Genomic DNA, 22940 nt, shown 5'->3' with positions numbered 1-22940 from the left:
CATGTACTTTACTCGAATGCTCTGAGGCCAGTTTCATAATACAATGCATTTTCTGTGCCGCCTGAAGAGCCTTTTGCTACAGGCGATATTCCATAACCACATTCGTACAATAGAGCCAATGATAATATTGTTAATTCTTAACTTCCAAACAATTTTGCCACCATAAAACCAGCATTAAAAAGTGTGATAGGCGCCAGACATTGCCAGAAGGATAACTTTTTAATTTTTACCATAGATTTTACTAGCCCACTTGACAAATCGGTGCTTGGCAGGAGGAGGGAGGGGATCTCATCACTGAATTCAATGGGAGGTTTTGTACAAATGTTGGGACAGTATTTAAAAGTGGATATGCTTGCACACCATTAACATAAGGAAACCCTCATTTCACTTATAAATTGTTGCATCACTTCATAAGATTAAACTGTGAAAAAAAGATTGGTTCCTTAAAGTCAGCACCTATGGCAGAAATATTGCAACTATCAATTTATTCCAGACAGGGAAAAGAAGAAGGCAATTCTCAATGACCCAGGATGCTAAGAGGCTTCAGTTTAGATGTGTAATTTTGTTCCCCACAAGCTGCAAATTTAGGTGGCTGAGTGCTGATAGTGGCCTTGTTTTGGTTCCAGCCATAAGAAACAAGAGGAAAGTACTAGCAGGTTCAAGTGATGCACAGCTGAACAAAACGTTTTTCAAAATAACACAAAAAGGAGACACACACACACACACACACGGCCCAGTGCGAACAGCTCAGTGGTTTCAAGGAACCAATGAGCGTTGAGTGTCCATTGAAAAAGAGAAATGGAAAGTTTGGTGGGAAGCTAGCTTCAACTGAACTGCTCGAGCTTATTACAGCTTATGTGTCGTGGGATGAGAGCATGGCTAGCTGGCACCCTGAACAGGAGTCCTCCCATGAGGCAGTGAGGATATTCTTGTACATACACCAGCAGTAATGAGACAGTACATTTTCTGTCAATATCAGCTTAAGTGACTTACTTTGAGACCAAAACTGCAGCTGCATCTCGAGCTTTGTCACTTACAATCAAATAGGACTAAAAGCAAAAACAAAATTGAGTTAGAGGAGTTTGCAACATTAAAACCAAATGTGCACAATGTTTGTATGCAAACACTTCACCTAAGTATCTATGCAAGTCAGAACAGGGACAAACTACAGAAGGGGCATCCAAGTATGGACTTCATACAGAGAGTTACTGAAGTGCAAATTGTTGGGACTTCAAAGTGCAGTATAGGGCTGTTGGAAGCCCTTTTGCAAACACCCTCTGTTTCATCTTATTCAAAGTGAAAATTAAATATTGGTGTATTTAAAGCACAAGCAGGGTAATCTTGGTGTTAATCCCAGGGAAGATAACGGAGAATAAATTCACAAGAATTCAAGTTTACAGATGAACAAGATTCCAACTACACATTTTCTTAATATAAACAACATTATAAGGAATTTATACTGTATTTTTATATTGGGGTATTTTTTGAAAGTATTTTACAGCAACTATCTTGTTTTGTCTAAAATATATTTTTATATGTTATGTTCTGATAAGTTAAACTCTTCCAGTACAGATAAAAGATTATTGTTCTTGATTAAACATCTATATAAAAGCACTGTGCTGAAGGTGCGCTGCTCTACAAATGGGCAGCTCACAGAATCCGTACCAGTTACAAAGGAAGTTAAGCAAGGTTGTATCCCAGCTCCTGCACTGTTTAATTTCTTTGTAAATGATATGTTATGTATTTTTGTGTTTTTATATTCTAAACTGCCCTGTGATCCTCAGTTGAAGGGCACTGTAGAAATGTAATAAATAAATAAATAAATAAATAATACAAGTTATTGTTTTACCATTTGACAGATGAGATACTCAAATTAAGAAACAGCGACTTGCCAAACAACATACAACATCATGGCAAATATAAACCTTTAAATGAGGATTCCCACACCCAAGTCCAAGACTAAAGCTAGTACCCCGAACAACTGTAAAGGCTTATTAATATTACAAAAGACATTCTACTTTCTACAGATTGCTGAACAGATCCAGAAATACTTGCTTTTGCCACTTTGAGAATGCGATCCATTGTTGGCACTCGAGGGCATCCTTCTTGGGAAGAGATGTTTCCATCCAGCCGTGCCAAATCGAACGGGATCAGGCATGTTACAGACAACCACAACAAGAGCATGTAGCGTGTCTCCCAAGTCTAACGAAACACAGAAAAAAATTATATTTATCATAAAAGTTGTTTTTAAAAAGTTTGTGCCCCCAAAAGGTTTGCAGCACACACTTGTGAAAACCATCTCCATATGCAAAATGTAGACCACTATTACAAAAAACAGGAAAGATGTAGGAATGAAATAGGACCTCCAAGATTTAGTTTTAATTGACTATGGAAGGACAGTTACACAAATTTAAATGGAACATGGTTCAGCTAGAATACTTTATTCACACACAAGCCTAAGCCCCAACTTCATGAACCCTGCCAAACAAATCATGGCTCCTGAAGACATGTGCAAACATAAGAAAGGAATTTCATTATTCTGAAAAAACTCATAGATTAAATACTCCAGAAGTAGTTTGCTCATTGCCGTATCTTTTTATCAAGATAACAGCTTGAAATTTTCTAAGTGCAGTTCCCTGGACCTTCAAAAATAAGTGAGAATGCAATTGCCTCCTTAGAATACAAGGTAAGCAACAACTCTCGCTAAAAGGGTATATAAAGCATGTAGATATGACAGCAGTGTTTCAAAACAGTGTGAGTGAAAGAACACCTGTGAACATACAAAGCTGTCTTTCAGCAAAACAGACCACTGCCCCCCTCCTCCCATTTAGTGTAAACCACATGGACTGGCAGCAATTCGGCCAAGGTTTCAGATGGGGTTCCTTCCAAGCCTTACCTGAAAACACTAGGAGCTGAACCTAAGAGCTTCTGCCTACAGTGTATGAGCCCCACTACTAAGCTATGGCCCCATCCAGCACACATGCAATCATATTTGCACATGTTCCACATGAAACTGGCAATGTGCTAGTCCAACTCAGAGTAGACCCACCAAAATGCATGGATCTAAGTTAGTCAGGTTTATTACTTTCAGTTGGTCTCCCCCGAGTAGGATTAGCATTCAATACAAGCACTGTATATTTTAATAGGATTCCCCTATCAGTCTCTTTCATTTACATACAGAAGTTTTGGTGAGGGGTGGGTGTGGGTGAAATGGCAGTCCTCTGCACGCCTGACGTCAGTGGGGGAAGTGGAAAGGAGGAGAAGGATCACAAAAAGTTGAAAAGCCTGCCTTGCGCAACCCTTCTCACACTGCCCCTTTCAACCTCTGATGTGGGGATTTGGGCAGGTGAGCAGGACAACCCGCTTGTCAGTCACGTAACATCCTAATTATCTCATGTAATTCAAAGTTAGCCTATGAGGTGGGGAGAAAAATCTTCCCCATTCCTGGTCTAATGAGTTGTGGCGGTGGGGAGAGGGGGGTTGCTGGGAAAGATGCAGGCAGAATTAGAGGTGGGGTTGGTGAGCAACACAAGCAGACATGAACTCACCTCATGGTCTTTAGGATTCTGAGATTCCAGCATATCCAAGACAGGTTGTACATCAACTACTTCATGAGGAAACATGCGAAGGAAAGTTTTATACCCTCGTACCTAGCAAAAAAAAAAGTTTCTCAAGTCAATAATTCATTTCCAGTTATAGTACTATAAAAATGAGGTTATGCAGTATTCCTCCCCCCCAAAAAAACCCTGAGGTACCAGGTTTTATTTATGGCATACTAGGCCTAGTTTTCACTGAGGTGATAAACTTGTGTCTAGACAACACCATTTCGAGCTGCAGATAGGGATTCACACAATCGGATACTCTTCCATGAAGGAACATTCCTAGAGAAAATTATCATATCATGGAGAAGGCTAGACTATAATGGTTCTTCCTAACATACTAGTTGTCTGTGTAAGCTGGCACCTGCATCCGAAGTGGTGCAAGTCAAAGGCTTACCACCTCTGTAACAATGAAAACAAAGTAAGAGAATGCTGAGGTAACATCAAGGAAGACGAAAGAGAAGGCAAATGGTCCGTCCCCCGTCAAAATCCACCCCCATAATTGATGCCATCAGGCCCCACAGATACAGGAAGAGTGCAGAGGAACAGCATCTGTGGCAATGAGACTTGGCAGCAAACCATTTTGGAAAAGAGAAACCCACTAGTGACATTCCCTGTAAAAAGGGATCTTGCATCAAATTCCAAAACATTTTTTGTATACTCAGAGGCATATAAAGAGTAATTTATGAGCACTTGTGGAAACTGAGAGGGTTTGATGAGATGTGTAGACAACACATGGTAAGCTGTCTGGATCACAGCCATTCAGCTTCTAGTATAGCTGCTCTATTAATTATTATTATTATTATTATTATTATTATTATTAATAATAATAATAATAAAATAAGCATGTTCTGTTTCTAGTTCTTCTGTCTCTCATGCCTGGCATTTATGTGCCCCTCAATCAGTAGCTGGTAGATCCTGGGATCTCTTTGGACACTTAAGCTATGTGACTTTTAATTTGAGCTTGGTAAAGTATATAATAATACCTAAGTATCACTTTAACAAGGGTAGCAGGAAAAGTCCTCAACAGCAATCAATATCCACATTTTCCTCCATATGTTTTTTCACCACGAAGCCATGTTCTTAAAAATACCAGCCTGTGATGGTTGCAGCACTTGTACAAGACAAGTAACTCTGCACGTTTCTCTTTGCTAGAACTCCAGAAACTGGATTGCAAAACATTCTGGCTTATTTCTGATTGATGGCAGTAGCTCACAATCATTAAGAAATCAATTTCATTAGGTATTACCTACCAAGCTCCTGCATACTCCCTAAAACTATTTCATAGTTGTCAGGGGTTCAGGAGCAGAGACGCAGAGAAGGGAGGAGACAGAGAGCGAGGAGGAGGAATACGAAGGAAGGATGAGTGGGGATGACGACCCGAGATCACCGAGCCTGTCTAGCGAGTCCGAGGATTCCCAGAAGGGAGCGCCAGCAGCCAGAGCAAGGGGGGAGAGCAGGGGGACACCCCAGGAAGAAGGGCCCAGAGAGGGATCAGAGAGCAGCAGTTGGAGATCGGGACCCACGTGCCCAGCCGGGAGCAGCGGGGAGAAAGGGGACCAGATATCGGGTTCCGGAGACTTTCAGAAAGAGGGAGGGCATGAGTCAGGAGTAGTCACGCCCACCTCGGGGAGCGATGAAACTATCAAGAGGAAAGTGGAGAGTTGGGCGCGCGCGCCAAGTTCAAATGTAGCGGAAGCTGGCGCAGTTAGCAGCCCAGAGAGCGAGCCGGGTCCCAAAGCCCGCCGCAAGGAGGCGGAAGGGTCAGGGGGGTCCGCGTCAGAAGAGAGTAGGAAGGGAGAGACCCAGGGGGGCAGAAGGACCCAGAGACGGAAGGAAAGGCGCAGGAGGTGGAGCAAGGCTAGGGTATTAAGCTGGTGCGCTAGAGGCGGAGACTCAGACGGGTCTTCGTCGTTCTGACCTAGAAGAAGTAGGGCTGCACATTGCAGTTTGGAAATGGAACCTGTAATCCAATAAAGACTCTTTGAAACTGAACGCTGGCTGACTTGGTCCTATGTGAGCTGGGACTGGGTGGCAGCCCTGACAATAGTCATCCTGCTACCATCTCTTCCCTCCCTATCTCCAACCAACACCTTCTCTGCACCACTTTGTTTTATAAAAGGTAAAAAGGACTGTAGCAATCAAGGACCTGCCATTTTGTTTCTCTCCATCGGAAATCCCAGTGGGGCCCCAACCTAGACTTTTGGAAACCCAGAGCCCTTGAGAATGTATAAATATATGATCAACAAAACATAAAATTATCTGTGATCTCACACTACTTTTTGTTTTGTCAGGCACATAGATCAAAGGGAGAGAAAAAAATCAGAACAGTGGTTAACATTCTGCCATTACAGCAGAACAAAGATAGTAAGACTATTTGATATTAACAAATCAGTCATGCTGTGCTGAGAATTTATAGCAACTGCTTTCATAAAAGAATAGGGAACCATTTTAGGACTATGGCAACCAATGTCCATGCCATTGTTCATTGTCTCATTTCTTTTCTTTTCCTCTTTGCACTTCCCTGTGCCAACGGTCACAAGCTCGCCTTTCTGTATTTCACAGTCTAATACACAAGGCTAAAAACTGGGGAATAACCCATAATTAGAGTTATTTATGTGTATGTAGTATTTCAAGCTTGTAAACGATATTCTTATTACCAACATTTGTTCAGAAAACATGAAGTACTGACTTCCCGATAATAAACTGTGAAAGTGGAACCCAAATTATTAACAAACCCAGATTAAATACCATATATTTCTTGAGCTTACTGAAACATATCCTCTGGGGTGGAGAATCCCATTTCTAACAGTTACCTTTGAAATGATGTAAAGAAATTGAAAGGTCAGATGAATTAAAGAATAGGGAGATGCTTCATCCTGGATAATAAGCAGCAGTGAATTCAACATCGACTCTAGAGGAAACACAGGCAAAATGGTAGAAAAGACATTAGTCTGCAAATCTGTTTCATTATTTTTACACATGTCTGGAAAAAAGCAATGTCAGAAGACTACTTCAGGAACATATTTGTGAGAAAATGAGAGACATACACATTATAATTGGGGAGCTGCCAAAGGTCCCCCCCCCCTTAGTCCTGGCTCATCTATGTCAAGGGGACTAAGGCACTAGAATTGCCAGAGACTTGATCTGAAGTCATTGGGCTCAGACTGCTGAATCATTTGCTGGAACTTTGTCTCCCTTTTGCAAAGATATCATAATACAGCCTCCTTTAAATCAAGATACCACATTTTTCGCCCCATAGGACGCTCCGTCCCATAGGATGCACCTAGTTTTTTGGGGGGGAAATAAAGGGGAAAAATTTCCCTTTATTTCCCCCCCCCAAAAAAGCAGGTCGGGGAAACAGAACCAGGTTGAGGAACAGCGGGATGGCGGCGCTGCGCCTCCCTGCTGTCCCCCGAGCTTGTGGGGCTGGCCGATGTCTGCCCCGCGCGAGGGGCACTCTGCATCAGGGCGACCCCCCCCCCCCCGCCGGGGCCGGCAGGCTGCTATCTGCAGCGTGGGGAGCCTTGCCGGGAACTCCGGCAAGGCTACCCACGCTGCGGATGTCTGCCTGGCGCGGGGGGCGCTCTGCTTCAGGGCGCCCCGCCCGCCGGGTGGCAGGCTGCTATCCGCAGCGTGGGGAGCCTTGCTGGGAACTCCGGCAAGGCTCCCCACACTGCGGATGTCTGCCTGGCAAGGGGGGCGCTCTGCTTCAGGCTGCGGATGTGTTCCTGAAGCCTGGAGAGCGGGAGGGGTCGGTGCGCACCGACCCCTCTCGCTCTCTAAGCTTCAGCAAAAGCCTGCATTCGCCCCATAGGACGCACCCAGATTTCCCCTTCATTTTTGGAGGGGGAAAAGTGCGTCCTATAGGGCGAAAAATACGGTAAATTCATTTAAGCTACCCTTCAGTCTAATAAAATACAGCAGAACTATTCTACAAAATGTAATGGTTAGGTTTTATAAGGCCAGAAAAAAATTACTATAGCTCCCCCCATTAAAGGCAAACATGGTATTGCTATATTCTGTTGTCTCATTTCAGTTTAAATATACTAAATTCTTAGTATAGTACTATATACTAAGTATATATTAGCAATGTAGTAATATAGTATATATTACTATTGCTGTATGTCTTACCTGACAGCAGTTCCTTCATTTCAAAGTTCATGTGTCAGCAAGATAAGAACAACTGCAGCACCTCACACTCTCAAACCATTTTGACTAACTATTGTATAACCCAGGAGAGGCACCTGCAAGGTAAGAAATGCAGGACAGAAAAGGCCTAGAAGAGAGTAATGCACTATTTCTTACTTTGCAGGTACACTTCCTGAGAAATAAGGAGGTCACCCCAGAGAACTGTAGGCTGCTTTCAATTTGCCCAGGAGATATGCATTTTTGCAGAAGCTCTCCCAAGATGAACTCTTGTTTTCCAGGACAGAAACAAAACTACCCCAGTCTGTTTCTCAATTTTCAGGGAACCCTGCTAGATTAAATATGGTAAAGCTGCTGGGGGAAGTATGGTGAAATCCAACATACTTTCACCAAAGAGAATCTACCCCTCCCCATACTTAAACAAAGCAAAGCTTCTTCACCTGTTGTCCATACTGACCAGTATTATAAGATTCTATTAAAATCTTCAAATCAGCACAACAAAACTTACCTAAATGTGGATCCAAAAGGTGAGGCTGTTCCTGATAATTGTTCAATATAACTGAAAGATAAAAGCATATCCAGTGGAAAATCTGAAATCAATCTGAAACATAAACATTCCTAGCCTGAAACTACTGTTTCTTTAAAAAATAGCATGTCATAGTTATCCTGAGCAACAAAGGAGTACCATTTGCTTTTTAAAAAGGCAAGTGGAAATATATGATTAAATCAAATGATTTACTGTATGTCCTCTTGTGAATCTCTAAAAAGTCTCTTACCAGGGGAACTGGTAGGACAGAGCATACTAGACCATTCCACCCCTTATTCCCCTTCCTAAGCTTCTCAACTACTAAGAAATAATTTTGTTCCAACAGGGGTCTGGAGTCACTCTCATAAATTAGCCAGTGCTATGTCCCCAGAGCAAATGCTCCTCTCATTGGCTCATTAGTCTATACTTCAAGCAGTCTATCAGTCTATACCAGGGAGGGTCTTCTCGGTAGTGGCACCCGCCCTGTGGAACACTCTCCCACCAGATGTCAAAACGAACAACAACTACCAGACTTTAAGAAGACATCTGAAGGCAGCCCTATTTAGGGAAGCTTTTAATGTTTGATGGACTACTGTATTATAATATTTTGCTGGAAGCCGCCCAAAGTGGCTGGGGAAACCCAGCCAGATGGGAGGGGTATAAATAATTTATTTTTTATTATTTATTTATTTATTTATTTATTTATTATTATTATTATTATTATTACTTCTACTCTCTTATTTCACACTCAGTTGGCAAAGCCATTCTTATCATTCGTCTTTGGCTCAGGGCATACAGAAGGTCCAAAGTTCAATCCCCTGCTTGTCAGTGCAGACAATATTAAGCTAGATGGACCAATAGTCTGACTCACTACATGGCAGTTTATATTTCCTCCATATATGTTCCATCTTTATATTAGACAAAATTAGTTTTTGTCAACATTTATTATTATTTATTGCATTTCTATCCCTGCCCTCTTTTCTAAAGGAGCCCAGTTTGGCAAACATCAAAAAGTTAAAATAATACTATGGTACCTCGGTTTACGAACTTAATCCATTCCGGAAGTCCGTTCTTAAATCAAAACCATTCTTAAACTGAGGCACGCTTTCCCTAATGAGGCCTCCCACCGCTGGTGCCCTTCTACCATTCAGATTCCGTTCTTAGACCAGGGTAAAGTTCTCAAACCAAGACACTATTTCTGGTTTTGCGGAGTTTGTAAACCAAATCATTCTTAAACCAGACTGTTCTTAAACCAAGGTATCACTGTACTATTTAAAATAAAATAACAACATATTCAAAACATTTCAAAACAATTTAAAAGCCATCTAGAAATATTTAAAATCAATTATATACCCTCACAGTTACTAATTTCAAAGTTGCCATGGCCAGTATCCTTCAGCCACCAAACGCCTGGGTAAATAGAAATGTTTTTAAATTTCTCCTGTAAAGGAGTTTGTTTGTTTGTTTGTTTGTTCATTCATTCATTCATTCATTCATAATACATGCACTTCAATGATGCTACACTAAATCATCACTAGGTGGCAGTCCAAGGCCAACTAAATATTGGAAAAACTCTAATAATCAAAACGGTGACAGCAGCCACGAAATTAAAAGACACCTGCTTCTTGGGAGAAAAGCAATGACAAACCTAGCATCTTAAAAAGTAGACATCACCTTGCAAACAAAAGTCCGTATAGTAAAAGCTATGGTTTTCCCAGTAGTGATGTATGGAAGTGAAAGCTGGACCATAAAGAAGGCTGACCGCCAAAGAATTGATGCTTTTGAATTATGGTGCTGGAGGAGACTCTTAAGAGTCCCATGGATTGCAAGAAGATCAAACCTATCCATTCTTAAGGAAATCAGCCCTAAGTACTCACTGGAAGGACAGATTGTGAAGCTGAGGCTCCAATACTTTGGCCACCTCATGAGAAGAGAAGACTCCCTGGAAAAGACCCTGATGTTGGGAAAGATGGAGGGCACAAGGAGAAGGGGACGACAGAGGACGATATGGTTGGATAGTGTTCTCGAAGCTACCAGCATGAATTTGACCAAACTGTGTGAGGCAGTGGAAGACAGAAGTGCCTGGCATGCTCTGGTCCATGGGGTCACGAAGAGTCGGACACAACTAAACGACTAAACAACAACAACAACACAATAATCAAAACAGTAAAGGTAAAGGGACCTCTGACCATTAGGTCCAGTCGTGACCGACTCTGGGGTTGCGGCGCTCATCTCACTTTATTGGCCGAGGGAGCCGGCGTACAGCTTCCGGGTCATGTGGCCAGCATGGCTAAGGCACTTCCAGCGAACCAGAGCAGCACATGGAAACACCATTTACCTTCCCGCCGGAGCGGTACCTATTTATCTACTTGCACTTTGACGTACTTTTGAACTGCTAGGTTGGCAGGAACAGGGACCGAGCAATAGGAGCTCAACCCGCCGCGGGGATTCGAATTGCCGACCTTCTGATCGGCAAGTCCTAGGCTCTGTGGTTTAACCCACAGTGCCACCTGCGTCCCCAATCAAAACAGTAGCATACACTAAAATGCCTAAAAAGATACACTCATTTTCTGACTGTATCCTGTTCTTGATCTATGAATAAATAATAATATTGATGAAACGCTCTTTTGAACCTTCTAAAAGTGTTATTGGTATAGCAGAAGTGAGGAACTAGATTCAGTCAGAGGACCTGATCCAGAAGTGGCCCACTCTCCAAGGTGCCACTTCTGAGACATTGGGGGAGGGGGGAATCCATCCACCTGACAATCACCTGACATCAGGCAACACTAAATTCAGGCTGCAGGAACAGGCACAGGCTTATCTCCAATACTAGAGCTATTATGTGCTTGCTCCTTGAGAGTACAAGGTGGCAGCAGAGGCTTACCTCCAACTAAGTGCTTGAATTGGATTTAACAGATCACAGCACCTGACATCATTTTACACTGAGTGACTACCAGGTGGATGTGGTTTGCCAATATGGCCCACAAGCCAAAATCAGAGGACTAATTAGGCCCACAGGATGGAAGTTCCCCACTATTGTGCTAGAGGATATTCATTTTTTGTAGAAATTTAACAACCTCATTTGGCCGCTTTGCTCTAATATTATTGCTTCACTGTTTTTTATTGCATTTCCACAATGGACTAGTTTGCACATCACAGCATGGTTTAATGTGAACACAGGAGTGTGTGATCTCCTGGACAGGAGAACCCAGCCACTTTGCTACTGTGCAATGTTGAGCTAAGCCATCTGAACCTGCATTCATTCTTGGATAAAACCTATGGTGACAGCTAAACCACTAGTCTGAATTGGAATGACATGCTAAGCCAAACCATGGCACAGGTCAGCACAGCAACAAAACTGGGTGGGAGAAGTGGCTAGGATCTCTTCTCCAAGTGTTTGCACATTTGCACTATGCCATGATTTGGCTCTGTGTGACATGTGAAGCAGGTCAGTAAGTCATTTAAATGTTCTGTTATTCAGTAATGTTGAACTACCAAATGCAACTGTTATAGAGTTATAGGAGACAATCATCTGCAATACAGTGGACTTTCGGGTTGCGAACGTGATCCGTGAAGGATGCACATTCGCAACCCGCAGTGGCCTGTCTGTGAATGCGCAAAGTGCGATTTAGCGCTTCTGCGCATGCGCAACAGTCGAAACCCGGAAGTAACCCGGGTTTCGGCGGTCCGCAACCCCAAAAAAACACAACCTGAAGCATCTGTAACCCGAAGTATGACTATAACAGACCACGAGACCAGTCAAAAATGTTTTATTGCAACCATGTCTGTAATCACAAAAGCTTGTATCCTAACTTTCCTTTGTGGTTTTATTTAGAACAAAGCTCAGAGGTAATGGTAACAATGGCATTTTTAGAGAGCAACCAGTCCACTTCAGCAATTTATTTCAGCAATAAAGAGATTATTATCAAAACTTGAAAATTTTCAAATAAGCATTACTGTTTGCATATTGTAAATTGCTATTGCTTTCCTATGGCTACCTACAAGGCAATCTGGATCAATCTTTTACTCAGAATAAGTTCCATTGTATCCAGTGGAACTTACTCTTTAGTAAGTGTGTTGAGGATTGTAGGCCTATAGAGTTAATGGATAAGGTGAACAAGAGTTGTCTTAATTCACAATTCAAATGCTTAACCTCACTTAGTAGGATCTGGTGACAACAATCCCAATCATCAGTTGTACATACTAAAAGGAAGAGCTCATACCTTTAAATTTTTCAAGTGTCGTCTCTCTCAATGATAGGTCTCCATGCATTGATCTGAGAGAATTAATCAACTCCTGTATTTCCTGACTCTCTGAAAAGGTCTCAAGTATGTTTCCCTTGGCGATGACATCAGACTCCAGGCATCTGCTATCCTCTTGCTCAGGCCCATCTCCGTTCATCTCATTTAAAACCATCTTCAACTCGTGGCAAATTCTTCTCTAGGCAAAGGCACAGCAAACCAGCATTTACCATTACAGTTAAATTTCACAATTAATGTTACAACCCTAATACTGAGCTTCCTGAAAGCAAGACCCATTGAATTCAATGGGGAAGTCTTCCAAGTAGACTTGTGTACAACTACACTGCAAATTTGCCTTGCACGATGGTGGCAATCCAAGTGCACATAAGAGAATTACACTTAAGCTCAATTATTTATCTGTGCTGGCCTGTGCCCGTTCTTTCCCCATAGAAAAATAACGGGGCAGTGTATAATAGGGATTTCCTTCCCTTGCTATATACATCTCATGTTCCACACGCAATTTAACAAGAGCCCTTCTCCCATCTCTTCCAAATCCTATCCGCTTCCAGAGGATACGTTTCTATCCTGACAGGAATGGAAAGGTTAGTTCAGTTTTTAAAAATATAAATAAGGCCTTGATGCAGCATAGCTGTATGCAGGGCATGAGGATTGCTCGGGAATGCACTGTCCCTTTGGAAATAAAAATGTACAGCGATTGAAGCTGCTTACACCAGGCCTGCCTGCGTTCAAGCCCAGCGGGGAAGCTACACCCCTGAACCTGGAATCCTTCCCTTTAACCCCCGACCTATTACCAGGGCTTTTGTTGCCATACTGAGAGGGAGTTAATATTGTGCATTCGTTTTTCAGGGCTGAGGCGGGGCAAAGCATTTCGCACGAACTCAAAAGCATGAGAATTCCGCCTTAATTGAGGTGAAAGGCTGAAGCTGAGGGCGGTTTTTTAACATTTGCAGCCGAGCCGCGCACCGCCCTCCTTCCCCGGGGCCTGGCGTCTGACGCCCCCTGGGCAACCTCATCGCGAGAAAGCCTCTTTCCGTTTCCCAAGGCTGCTCGCTATCTCGCCCTGAAGGCCCTGGCCCTGGCCCTACCCTCGCCTTGCCCAGGCTCCTGCGAACCACGGAAAGCCCCGAGCCAAGCTCAGCGCCTCTCCCACAAGAGCTCGCCACTTGCAGGATTTACCTTTCGTCGTTGGCGCCTGCGCTCAGAAGAGGCCTCTCCAGGTACGGCTCCTCGCGCGGGACAGAAGTGCTCGGCGGACGTCCGCGCTTGGGCTGTGAGAAGGGGAGGAGCCCGGCAGCAGAGGGAGGAGGGGCGAGGAAAGGGCTGGGAAGGAGGAAAGCGCCCGGCTGTGTGCGTTTTTTCTTTCTGTGGTAGGGACGGGATGTAGGTGTGGTTTTTTTCTGGTAGAGATACATCGCGGGAAAGCCTTTCTTTAAACGCCAAGGCGAAGAAGTGCTGCTTGCCCTGGGCTGTGCAGGAGGCGTTTCCTTGGATGCTAGAGCGCTGGTCATAAACCGCAAAATAATAATAATAATAATAATAATAATAATAATAATAATAATAATAATAATAATAATAATAATAATGGCGTCTATAAAAAGCATAAAAGGTGCATGAGCCGCCCTGGGAGTTTTTAAAACAGATGTGCAGGATATAAATGTGCCAGATTGGAAGAATTGTTTGGGTTCAGGAAACGAAGACCCTGCAGTAGAATGACATTGCCATTTGTTGTTGTTGATTGCATAACTTTTGCAGCAAAAACAACGGTGAAAAAGGAAAACAAACAAACTGCCAGTCATTATCATGTACCACAGATCTGAAAATGACCTCAGTCTTCCAATCCATCGAAATCACAATGCATCGTGAAAGTCCAATTTCTTGAGGTTAGCAGGTGGGAAAAAGAAATCAGTGTTTGGACAGGTGTGACTGTTTCAGTAATAAAAATCCCTGCATTGGTGTGTGTCTGTTACGTCCTTTTTTCCAAAACCAATAAAATCATGCCATGTCTGGCCAAAAATATCTATTTACTTGTTCTCTAAGGAACCGGGTCGTTTGCATCATTACCAATGCTAAGAATCACATTTTGTGGTACTCAATTGTAGCTCCTTTCAGATCTTTACAGTGCTTAACTAATGTAAACCATACTGCCATCAGGTGTCCCACAGGTCCCTATGCTTATCTGTAAACAGATTTGAGACTATTTCCATGTTTTTTATCCTGCTTATCCTCCAAGAAACTCAGGACAATATGCACCATTCTCTTCCCACACCACTTTTCATCTACAGAACAACCCTGAGATATAGATATGTTGATTGGCTTGAGATCACCCATAAAGTGAGCTTCATGGCTAGAGAAAGGATGGTTTGGTTGCAGTCTGCAATTATCAATGGTGAGGGGATACATGCTCATAATTATTTTTCCAGTCTCACAACTATGTTGAACCCACTCTCACTTATTTGCTGATGGCAATTATAGTTACAAATTCTGTGTGCAATGACAACATTTTATTTGGATTGCATATTACATAAATAGTAAGTGTAGCACAGCAATTTTCATTCAAATTCTGTATACTTAAAAAGTGAGCTTGCTAAGCCTTTGATCACTTGACAGGTTTAATTTCCACTTTCCTATAATAAATGAGGATTGCTCAAACATTCCATTTAACCCAGAATGATGATTCTCACACTATCACAAAATTGAAAAAAATACTTTAAAATTCTAAATGCTACATGTCCTGTGCTATGAAAATGCACAACATGGGTAAAGCATGTAAAGCATGCCAAACAAGAATACCTAATATTTATTTCAGTACAGGCATACCTCACTTTATTGCACTTCGCAGATACAGTATTGCTCTTTACAAAGATGAGAAAGGAAGCCCCCTGCTGCCACCAACCCTCTTCTGGCCACGATAATGGAGCTGGCTAGGACTAGAGCCAGGTTTCTCCCCTCCCACCCATGCAGCCATGGGGGGGGCTGGGGGCTGGGTCAATAGACAACACTATAGTGAAAAGGTAACTTTTATATGCACTGGGAAACAAACAAAAAAGTGACTCACTTTATTGCAATTTTCGCTTTATTGTGGTGGGCTGGAACCGAACCAGCAATATCTCTGAGGTATGCCTGTACTCACTTACTTTATTATTTCATTATGTACAATAACCAGGACAGACAACCCTAACACTAAAACAAAATAAGCACACTTTGAAATACTTCTAACATGTTTCAGTCACTTGCAGTTGTCTGTAAAGAATGCAATTTATTGTCCCAATCCTTTTAACATTTATGAGTATATCTGTGTAATGCAATCAATCCCATTTTTTAATTCAGCAGTAACTCCCACTGTGTTTGGTGATACTGGATTCCAGTTCCCATTAGACCCAGCCAGCACAGCTAGTGATCAAGGATGATGGAAGCTGTAGTTCAGCACCTCTGGAAAGCCACAGTAGGTTCCCCATCACTGTTGTCAACCTGCAGCCTTATCCGTATTAAACTGGTTTTTAAAAAGGAAAAAGAAATTAGTGTGATAGTACTAGGACTACAGCTGCAGTGCTTTATTGGCTGGGATACAGGGGTCCTACTACTGAAGCTTTGGCTTGCCTATAAATCAGTGTTGGCAATCTGCTGGTTCCTGAAAGCACACCTGTTTAGGCAAGGATTCCCTTGAATTAAAATTGAAATTTTAACTGTTTTCTGTTTAATTATTTGTTTTGTTGTCTATTTTAATCACGAATGTACCGAGGGCCTTCTTGGTAGTGGCCCCCGCCCTGTGGAACACTCACCAGATGTCAAGGAAATAAACAACTACCTGACTTTTAGAAAACATCTGAAGGCAGCCCTCTTTAGGGAAGTTTTTAATGTTTGATGTTTTATTGTGTTTTTAATATCCTGTTGCAAGCCACCCAGAGTGGCTGGGGTGGCCCTGCCAGATGGGCGGGGTATAAATTATTATTATTATTGTTGTTGTTGTTGTTGTTGTTGTTGTTGTTTATTTTAAACTGTTTGAGCAAGGGAGTCATTACATCCACACAAGCTGGTGTACATGTTTACATGGGCTCTCAGGTTTGCAGTCTTTGTTGATATCCAGTTGTGACATCCCACTTGCCCAACAGTCTTCCATTTGTGCAAACGGAATGACTCCATCATTCTCCCCTCCCCCGCCCTTCTGCCCCTGTATCCCCACAAAATAAAGCTGTGGGACCCTCCTGAGCAGAGTAAGGAATGCAGGAGGGAGGAGAGGAAGGAGAATAACATCACAACCACTGGCACAGAGACTGCATCTTCTCCGCTGCATTTTTGCAAATACTGTTTTTGAAATCTACTATTCTGGAACTCTCATTTATCCCGTTTGTACACTTTGCTACAGAGTTCACTCCCTAGAACAACAAACAGCACACAGTTTTCCTACCTTATCAAAGTGGTCATTAATATGCTGGTTGACAATTAAGAGAATGCAAAAAATACCAAACCACTGCAAGCGTTTTGTGAGGAATTAAATGTGTACAAATGTCACCTTAGCTCTTGCCTTTTGTAACTTTCAGGTGACTTCCCATCCTCTTTAAAACATTGTAGCTGATGTTGTTCTAACATCAAACAGGAGATCACTTACTCAGGATGACCATGTTTGAGGGTTACTTTAAAAGCTTTCGCATAACATTAAGAGTGGGGCCTCGGTATCCTGTCCCAAAATGGTTCCAGTGGTTAATATAGTTAAATAGCTGGTAAAGTTTGTTGCGCTTTTCAAAGCCTGGAGCTTTGGGGATTTTGCTGTGGTAAGCAGAGAAGAAAGAACTGCTAAAGCCACCAAACATCATAGAAATGGCAAGTTCAAATTCTGAATGACCGTAGAAACAAGCAGGGTCAAAAAGAATTGGACCAGAGTCATCTTCAGCTACATTTCCTGCCCACAGATCCCCATGTAGGAGTGCAGGAATTATCTCCAGGTCACAAAACATCTCCGGAATCTTTGGCTGTAAAAAAGCATAAATGAAAAACCTTTAAAACTGTCTAAAGAAAAGAAGTAGAACATTGCTTAGTAAGAAAAATATAAGGCCTCGAAACATATAAATCAGAATATATATGAAGTCCTGAATGTTGTGTCTTTTTACTTGCTTTTAGCAACATTTTTACATTTTATATATATACTATGAGTTTTGCTGTTATGAATAACATGATTTAGCCTATCACTATGATTTTGCCTGATGGACTAATAGGTAATGACCGGGACATTTTTCTTGATGATTTGGGAATATATCACCTGACTTTGGAATGTGACACTGATCAGAGCTAGGGGCAGTGGCAGAAAAATGTGGCGTAAGAATTTAGAATCAGAAGGTCAACAGCTCTGCTTTTAGCTGAATTAGAAGCAGCTGAGAGGGAGCCTGAGTTGGGCCAAGAAATCCTTCTCAAGAATCCACTACTGGATCATCAGTTTTCCTGCGTCCTGCAGGAGTGCCTATTTGCTTCCAACATGCTCTGCTTTCATTGAACAAGCATAAAGGCCCGTGGGTGTCTTTGTAATATTTGTTTTATATACAAATATACAACAAATATTGCAAAGACACCATAGCGTCTTTATGCTTGCTCAGTGAAAGAAAATAAAACCTTGTAATGGAAAATCCGTGGAATTCTCACCAGTAGTGAAAATGGGGAGCAAATATCAATGTGTTTTTGTTAGCCTCCCTAATGGAATGAGCAATAATAATAATAATAATAATAAATAATAATAATAATAATAATAATAATAATAACAACAACAACAACAACAATACCTTTATTGTTATTGTACAACCTGTGTACAATGAAATTAAATGAGCCTCCCCCCCCAACACTCAATCTCTTATCGAACAACATACCATCTCGCAAGTCAATTTTGCTATGCTATTTTCCGTTCAACAGCCTAACAGCCCACAAATAGAAGCTATTTTTTAGCCTGTTGGTACGGCTGATTATACTTCTATATCTCCTGCCCGAGGGTAGATGATTAAAGAGGTGATGGCCGGGGTGTGAGTCATCCCTGAGAATTTTTCTCGCTCTCCTAAGTCAATGATCCCTTGCAATGTCATCTAGAGGACTCAAGGAAAGCAGGCTGGATAGGAAGGAAACCTCACGTCTATAGTAAAATTCTGTCAGAGTGAGGTGGCAAGTTAGAGATGCAAGCATGGTTCCAGCTTAGCCTCAGTGCCTTCTCTCTCTCTCTCATATTGTGGCAGTCTAGCATCTCTCACCTACCTTTAACCGAGACCACAATTCCCTTGCTTCTCTGTCTCCGTAATCTCTTTCAATCAAATCCATTTGGGCTTGGAGACGGTGACGTATGAAGAAAGTGGGCCAGTCACTTTGCCATTCATTCACCTACAAAGCAAAAATATGCCAGGGGGTTGGTCTAGATCATGAGTAGGCAAACTAAGGCCTGGTGGCTGGATCTGGCCCAATCGCCTTCAAAATTCGGCCCACAGACGGTCCAGAAATCAGCGTGTTTTTACATGAGTAGAATGTACCCTTTTATTTAAAATGCATGGGTTATTTGTGGGGCCTGCCTGGTGTTTTTACATAAGCAGAATGTGTGCTTTTATTTAAAACGCATCTCTGGGTTATTTGTGGGGCATAGGAATTCGTTCTTTTCCCCAAAAATAATATAATCCGGCCCCCCATAAGGTCTGAGGGACAGTGGACCGGTCACCAGCTGAAAAAGTTTGCTAACCCCTGATCTAGCTGTCTTTAAGGGTCCCTTCCAACTTCTCTTTCTTTTTAAGAAATAAAAGGAGGAGCTTACCTGAGCTATATAGCCACAGCAGGTGACAATGTGGAATCCAAACTTATCCACATGATGAGGTTCTGTCTGGCCTGCACCTTTCCCTGTTCAACAACAACAAAACTAATCAAAGCAAGGGTGCAAAATGTAAAAGCAGCCAATCCCTCTTGATGCAGAAAGTGGCTACTTTTTGTATCATCATTATATCTGCAAAAGTGTTTTTGACATTGTAGTACGTGACAAAACCTTAAACTCGAACTAAGCAGCAAATTATTTGTACCACTATCATTAGCTGCATGCTGTTCAAATTGCTCTTAACACCGTGGTACCTAACAAACACCTCAATTTTCATCCAGAAAAAACCCCAACAGCTTAAGAAGCACTTAAGTGCAACAACCAACTTACTCTGGATGTCACCAACCAAAGTAGGAACTACTATTACAAATTCAGGTAGGTAGCCATGTTGGTCATGCACACTTCTTCAGATACACTGAAACAGAAGTCACCAGACCCTTATATATAGTGGGAGAGTGGGGTGGGGTTTTTCTCAGGAGGGTAGTAGGAGCTGGGTGATTGACTCAATGGGTATGGTAAACCTGTGGACGACTGTTAAAGACTGCAATTAGTCCTACAGGAAAAAGCAAGGGATAGTATGCAGATGATCAGCATATGTAATGAGACAGGAATCCGGTATCTCTATTAAGACCAGGTCCCTCCATAGTTTTCAGTTGCAATTCAGCAACTTCTCTTTCAAGTCTGCTTCTGCAATTCTTTTGTAATAATACTAATACAAAGTTATGTTGGTACATAGAAACTATACTCTACCAACTGTGTTTTCTTCTTTCTTTATTTTTTCTCCAAGGTTTTGGTTGTAAAGGTGAAGATCTGCTACTTGCTCTCCCAGTTTTGCAGAATATCTAGAAGAACAAAGAAACATATCCCAATATTATGTAACAGGAAATTTCAAAACCAGCTTGATTTTATATACAAACCAAACATTTCACACCAACGTATAGAATCAAAGAGTTGGAAGGAACCCCAAGAGTCACCCTAGTCCAACCCCCTGCAATGCAGGAATCTGAGCTAAAGCATCACTTTCTCTAAACAACAGAACCCGGAATGTCTTTGCATGGCACTCTTCCGGTAACTCAAAGCCAAAACCTTATGGGAAAGGCATTAATTTTGTTTTAGGTGCTACATCTACTTTTAATTTTGAGCTGAACTGCCAAAGTGGAAGGGCTGCAAACTTCTGAGGGAGAAAAGCCTTAAGAAGCTATGACTTGTGCATCGCTGGCCTTTGGATAGCTGTATCCACACTTCAGTCAAGACCAAATAGCAAGATCAAACTTTAACATTTTATAGATTATTATTTTTAAAGTCCTGTGAAGTCTGAATGCTAGCAGTTGGCCCAGTAAACTTCAGGAGGCCAATCTAGCCAAAACATTCCATATAAGACAGATAACATAGTATGGACATTCTCAGACTTCTGACAGATGCATATAATTGTCAAGATACAGCATACATGTTGCTGAAGCAAGTGAAGAGAGAAGTCCCCCGCTGGCATAACTTCACTGAAGGCATCCCATAATGCGATGTGGATGTGCGCTTGTTAATTCCCTTAAATTCACTTCCAGAGACATGTTATTTAAAGACAGTAAAACAGACACTTTTCAGAACTGAGAGACAACAGAGCAGAACTATAAATCCAAGTGGCCAATATTTTAACAAGGGGACAGCCGTGGCACTGTCTTACTTGCCGAGACTCTTCATTTTTAGGTACTCCATGGCAAATGCTGCTCCACCTCCTGGAAGATCGATCACTTTGATGGGCTGGGGAACCCGCAGAGTGTTGGTTTGCTGAATAGCTATTAAGCTTGCCATTTCACCCTCAAACATTGTCCTAGCCTGCTCAGAAAGAATAACGTTACTGAGAACACTTATTTAGCTGTGCATTAGGACTGTGTGTGCATCAGTTATTTAGATTTGTGGCTTGTCCTACCCCAAGAAAATACACACACACACACATACAAATGTACATGGGGAAAGTAGGCCAATGAGAGAATTATTAAGCCTTGTGTACAAAGTGAGATAACATTTGCTGCAGTTTGAATTAATTTGGTTGATCAGCATAACGTTGACCTGAACATTCTCTTTGAATAGATCTGCACATTCATTTGCACAGCTACAGGGAAACCAGCACAATACAGTAGGCGTTTCTCACTTTGGACAAACGAATCTACGTATGTTTCTTCTGCTTGATTTCCCACGTCAAAATTCGCACCATAAAAAATGCTCGGAAAGAGCTGAGGCTGGTTAAAGGAGGAGGCAGGTATCCACCACCATACAGGCATGCAGATTACAATTTCATCTAAATGTCTGCAACATTTGGCTGCAAATTTCTGGAGGCAAAAAAATGGGGCTTTTAGGGCAAGTGCTTTGAAGTTTGGGGCATCCCCAATTGCATTCTTATTTCAGACATACACACCCGTTAAAATCACTGCATAGCTATTTATCTTCTAAATATTAACTCGATGATCCAGCTATGGAAAACCTATCACGCCCCCTGTGCAGTCAAGAGTTGGAAACTCTTTTCGAACGAGTTTGATTGTGGCGCAGATAGGAATACAGTAGTGCAGACCTCTCCCCACAATTCGCCCAACAGACGAGCTTTCAACTAGCCAATCACCGTCTGCTGCCAAGTTACGCCCCCCTCCCCTCATCCCCAACTGCAGCCATATATTAATATTTAGGGAGCTCTATCGATATCGCCGTGAACCTGAGGCTTGCTGTTGATTTTAACGAACACTCGCCCGTGGTCGGTTTCATAGCTCTGCCCTTGGCTTATGCACCCTCCTCCCGAGCTCCCAAATGCCTTCAGCACGGTGGTTTTCAGTTCGGATTTCAGCAGTTTTTCCATGGCTCTGAAATGCTGGCCGCGGCCGCTGCGCGCCTTCCCTCCGCCTGCAGCCTTATGCGGGTCTCAGCAGCCTTTGCGGCAAAAGGCAAGCGGAGCTGACGCGAAGCAAGCCGGGCGGGCGGCTGGGTGGGTGGAGGGGGATGCACAATATGAATAAGCGGGCAGAGAAATTCGGGGATATTATTCTGCAAAATGCTGTTCTCGTCTACAAGGGGTAACCATGCAATAAAGCAAATTAAGAAACGTTAAATTTGCTGCTATCTAACGGGGTCGGTCGGCCTACTTTCCGAGGCCTTCCGACGCTGCCCTGAGAGCTTCTGGTATTTGTAGTTCGTCAGCCTGATTCCCCCCCCCGCCCCTTTGGACTGATTCTCCCCCCCCCGCACTCCGCCCCCCTCCCTTATGCTCACATGGGCACTAGAGAGATAGCATTTTTAAAACAAACCACTAGATGGAGCGCGCCTCAATTTTAACCCATCGAATCACATTTTACAGACTGCGGATGGGGATTACAGCAACGAGATGGGATAAAAAGGACATTTTAAAAAACCCAGTGAGAATTAGGCTGGGACATTACAAAGCTGTTTTTGTAAACAACGCAAAAATCGGCTTTTGCATTTCCTGCTGCATCTATAATTTCCCAAACGCTTATTCTGGTTAGGCTGGCTGCATACCTAAAATGGCTCTCTTCTGCTGCCTGGCCCCATTTATCAGCACCATTCGCAAGCCGTGTTAT

General features: G+C 42.5%; 2 protein-coding genes across 7 annotated transcripts in view; both read right to left on the bottom strand.

Annotated features, from left to right (window-relative positions):
- TBCD (tubulin folding cofactor D) overlaps window positions 1-22940 on the bottom strand; it is a 163121-nt gene that overhangs the window by 116470 nt on the left and 23711 nt on the right. Inside the window, exons 1-7 of one of the 5 annotated variants that reach the window (XM_083487442.1) lie at window positions 13713-13819; window positions 12498-12714; window positions 8257-8307; window positions 6416-6513; window positions 3549-3650; window positions 2056-2202; window positions 994-1049 (exon numbers count right to left, since the gene is read on the bottom strand). In XM_083487442.1, coding sequence (XP_083343568.1) covers window positions 994-1049; window positions 2056-2202; window positions 3549-3650; window positions 6416-6513; window positions 8257-8307; window positions 12498-12690 — 647 coding nt within the window. In that variant the 5' untranslated portion in view covers window positions 12691-12714; window positions 13713-13819. Of the gene's footprint in view, window positions 1-993; window positions 1050-2055; window positions 2203-3548; window positions 3651-6415; window positions 6514-8256; window positions 8308-12497; window positions 12715-13621; window positions 13820-22940 lie in introns of those variants that run through there. The other 4 variants (XM_083487440.1, XM_083487438.1, XM_083487439.1 and 1 more) reach the window with 4 other exon arrangements.
- FN3K (fructosamine 3 kinase) lies at window positions 15016-22468 on the bottom strand. Of its 2 annotated transcripts, none has more exons than XM_083487693.1 (6): window positions 22064-22468; window positions 21041-21192; window positions 20113-20204; window positions 19309-19391; window positions 18765-18887; window positions 15016-17503 (listed from the first exon to the last, which is right to left on the bottom strand). In XM_083487693.1, exons 1-6 carry the CDS (start codon window positions 22202-22204, stop codon window positions 17165-17167), a joined length of 930 nt encoding a protein of 309 aa, XP_083343819.1. In that variant the 5' UTR covers window positions 22205-22468; the 3' UTR covers window positions 15016-17164. The 2 variants fall into 2 exon arrangements, with proteins under 2 accessions (XP_083343819.1, XP_083343820.1); XM_083487694.1 differs by having other exon boundaries at window positions 22098-22245.

The sequence above is a fragment of the Podarcis liolepis genome (assembly GCF_965112155.1).
Source record: "Podarcis liolepis genome assembly, chromosome: 2".
In the NCBI taxonomy this organism is placed as follows: Eukaryota; Metazoa; Chordata; class Lepidosauria; order Squamata; family Lacertidae; genus Podarcis; species Podarcis liolepis.
This window is presented reverse-complemented; position numbering and strand designations above follow the sequence as displayed.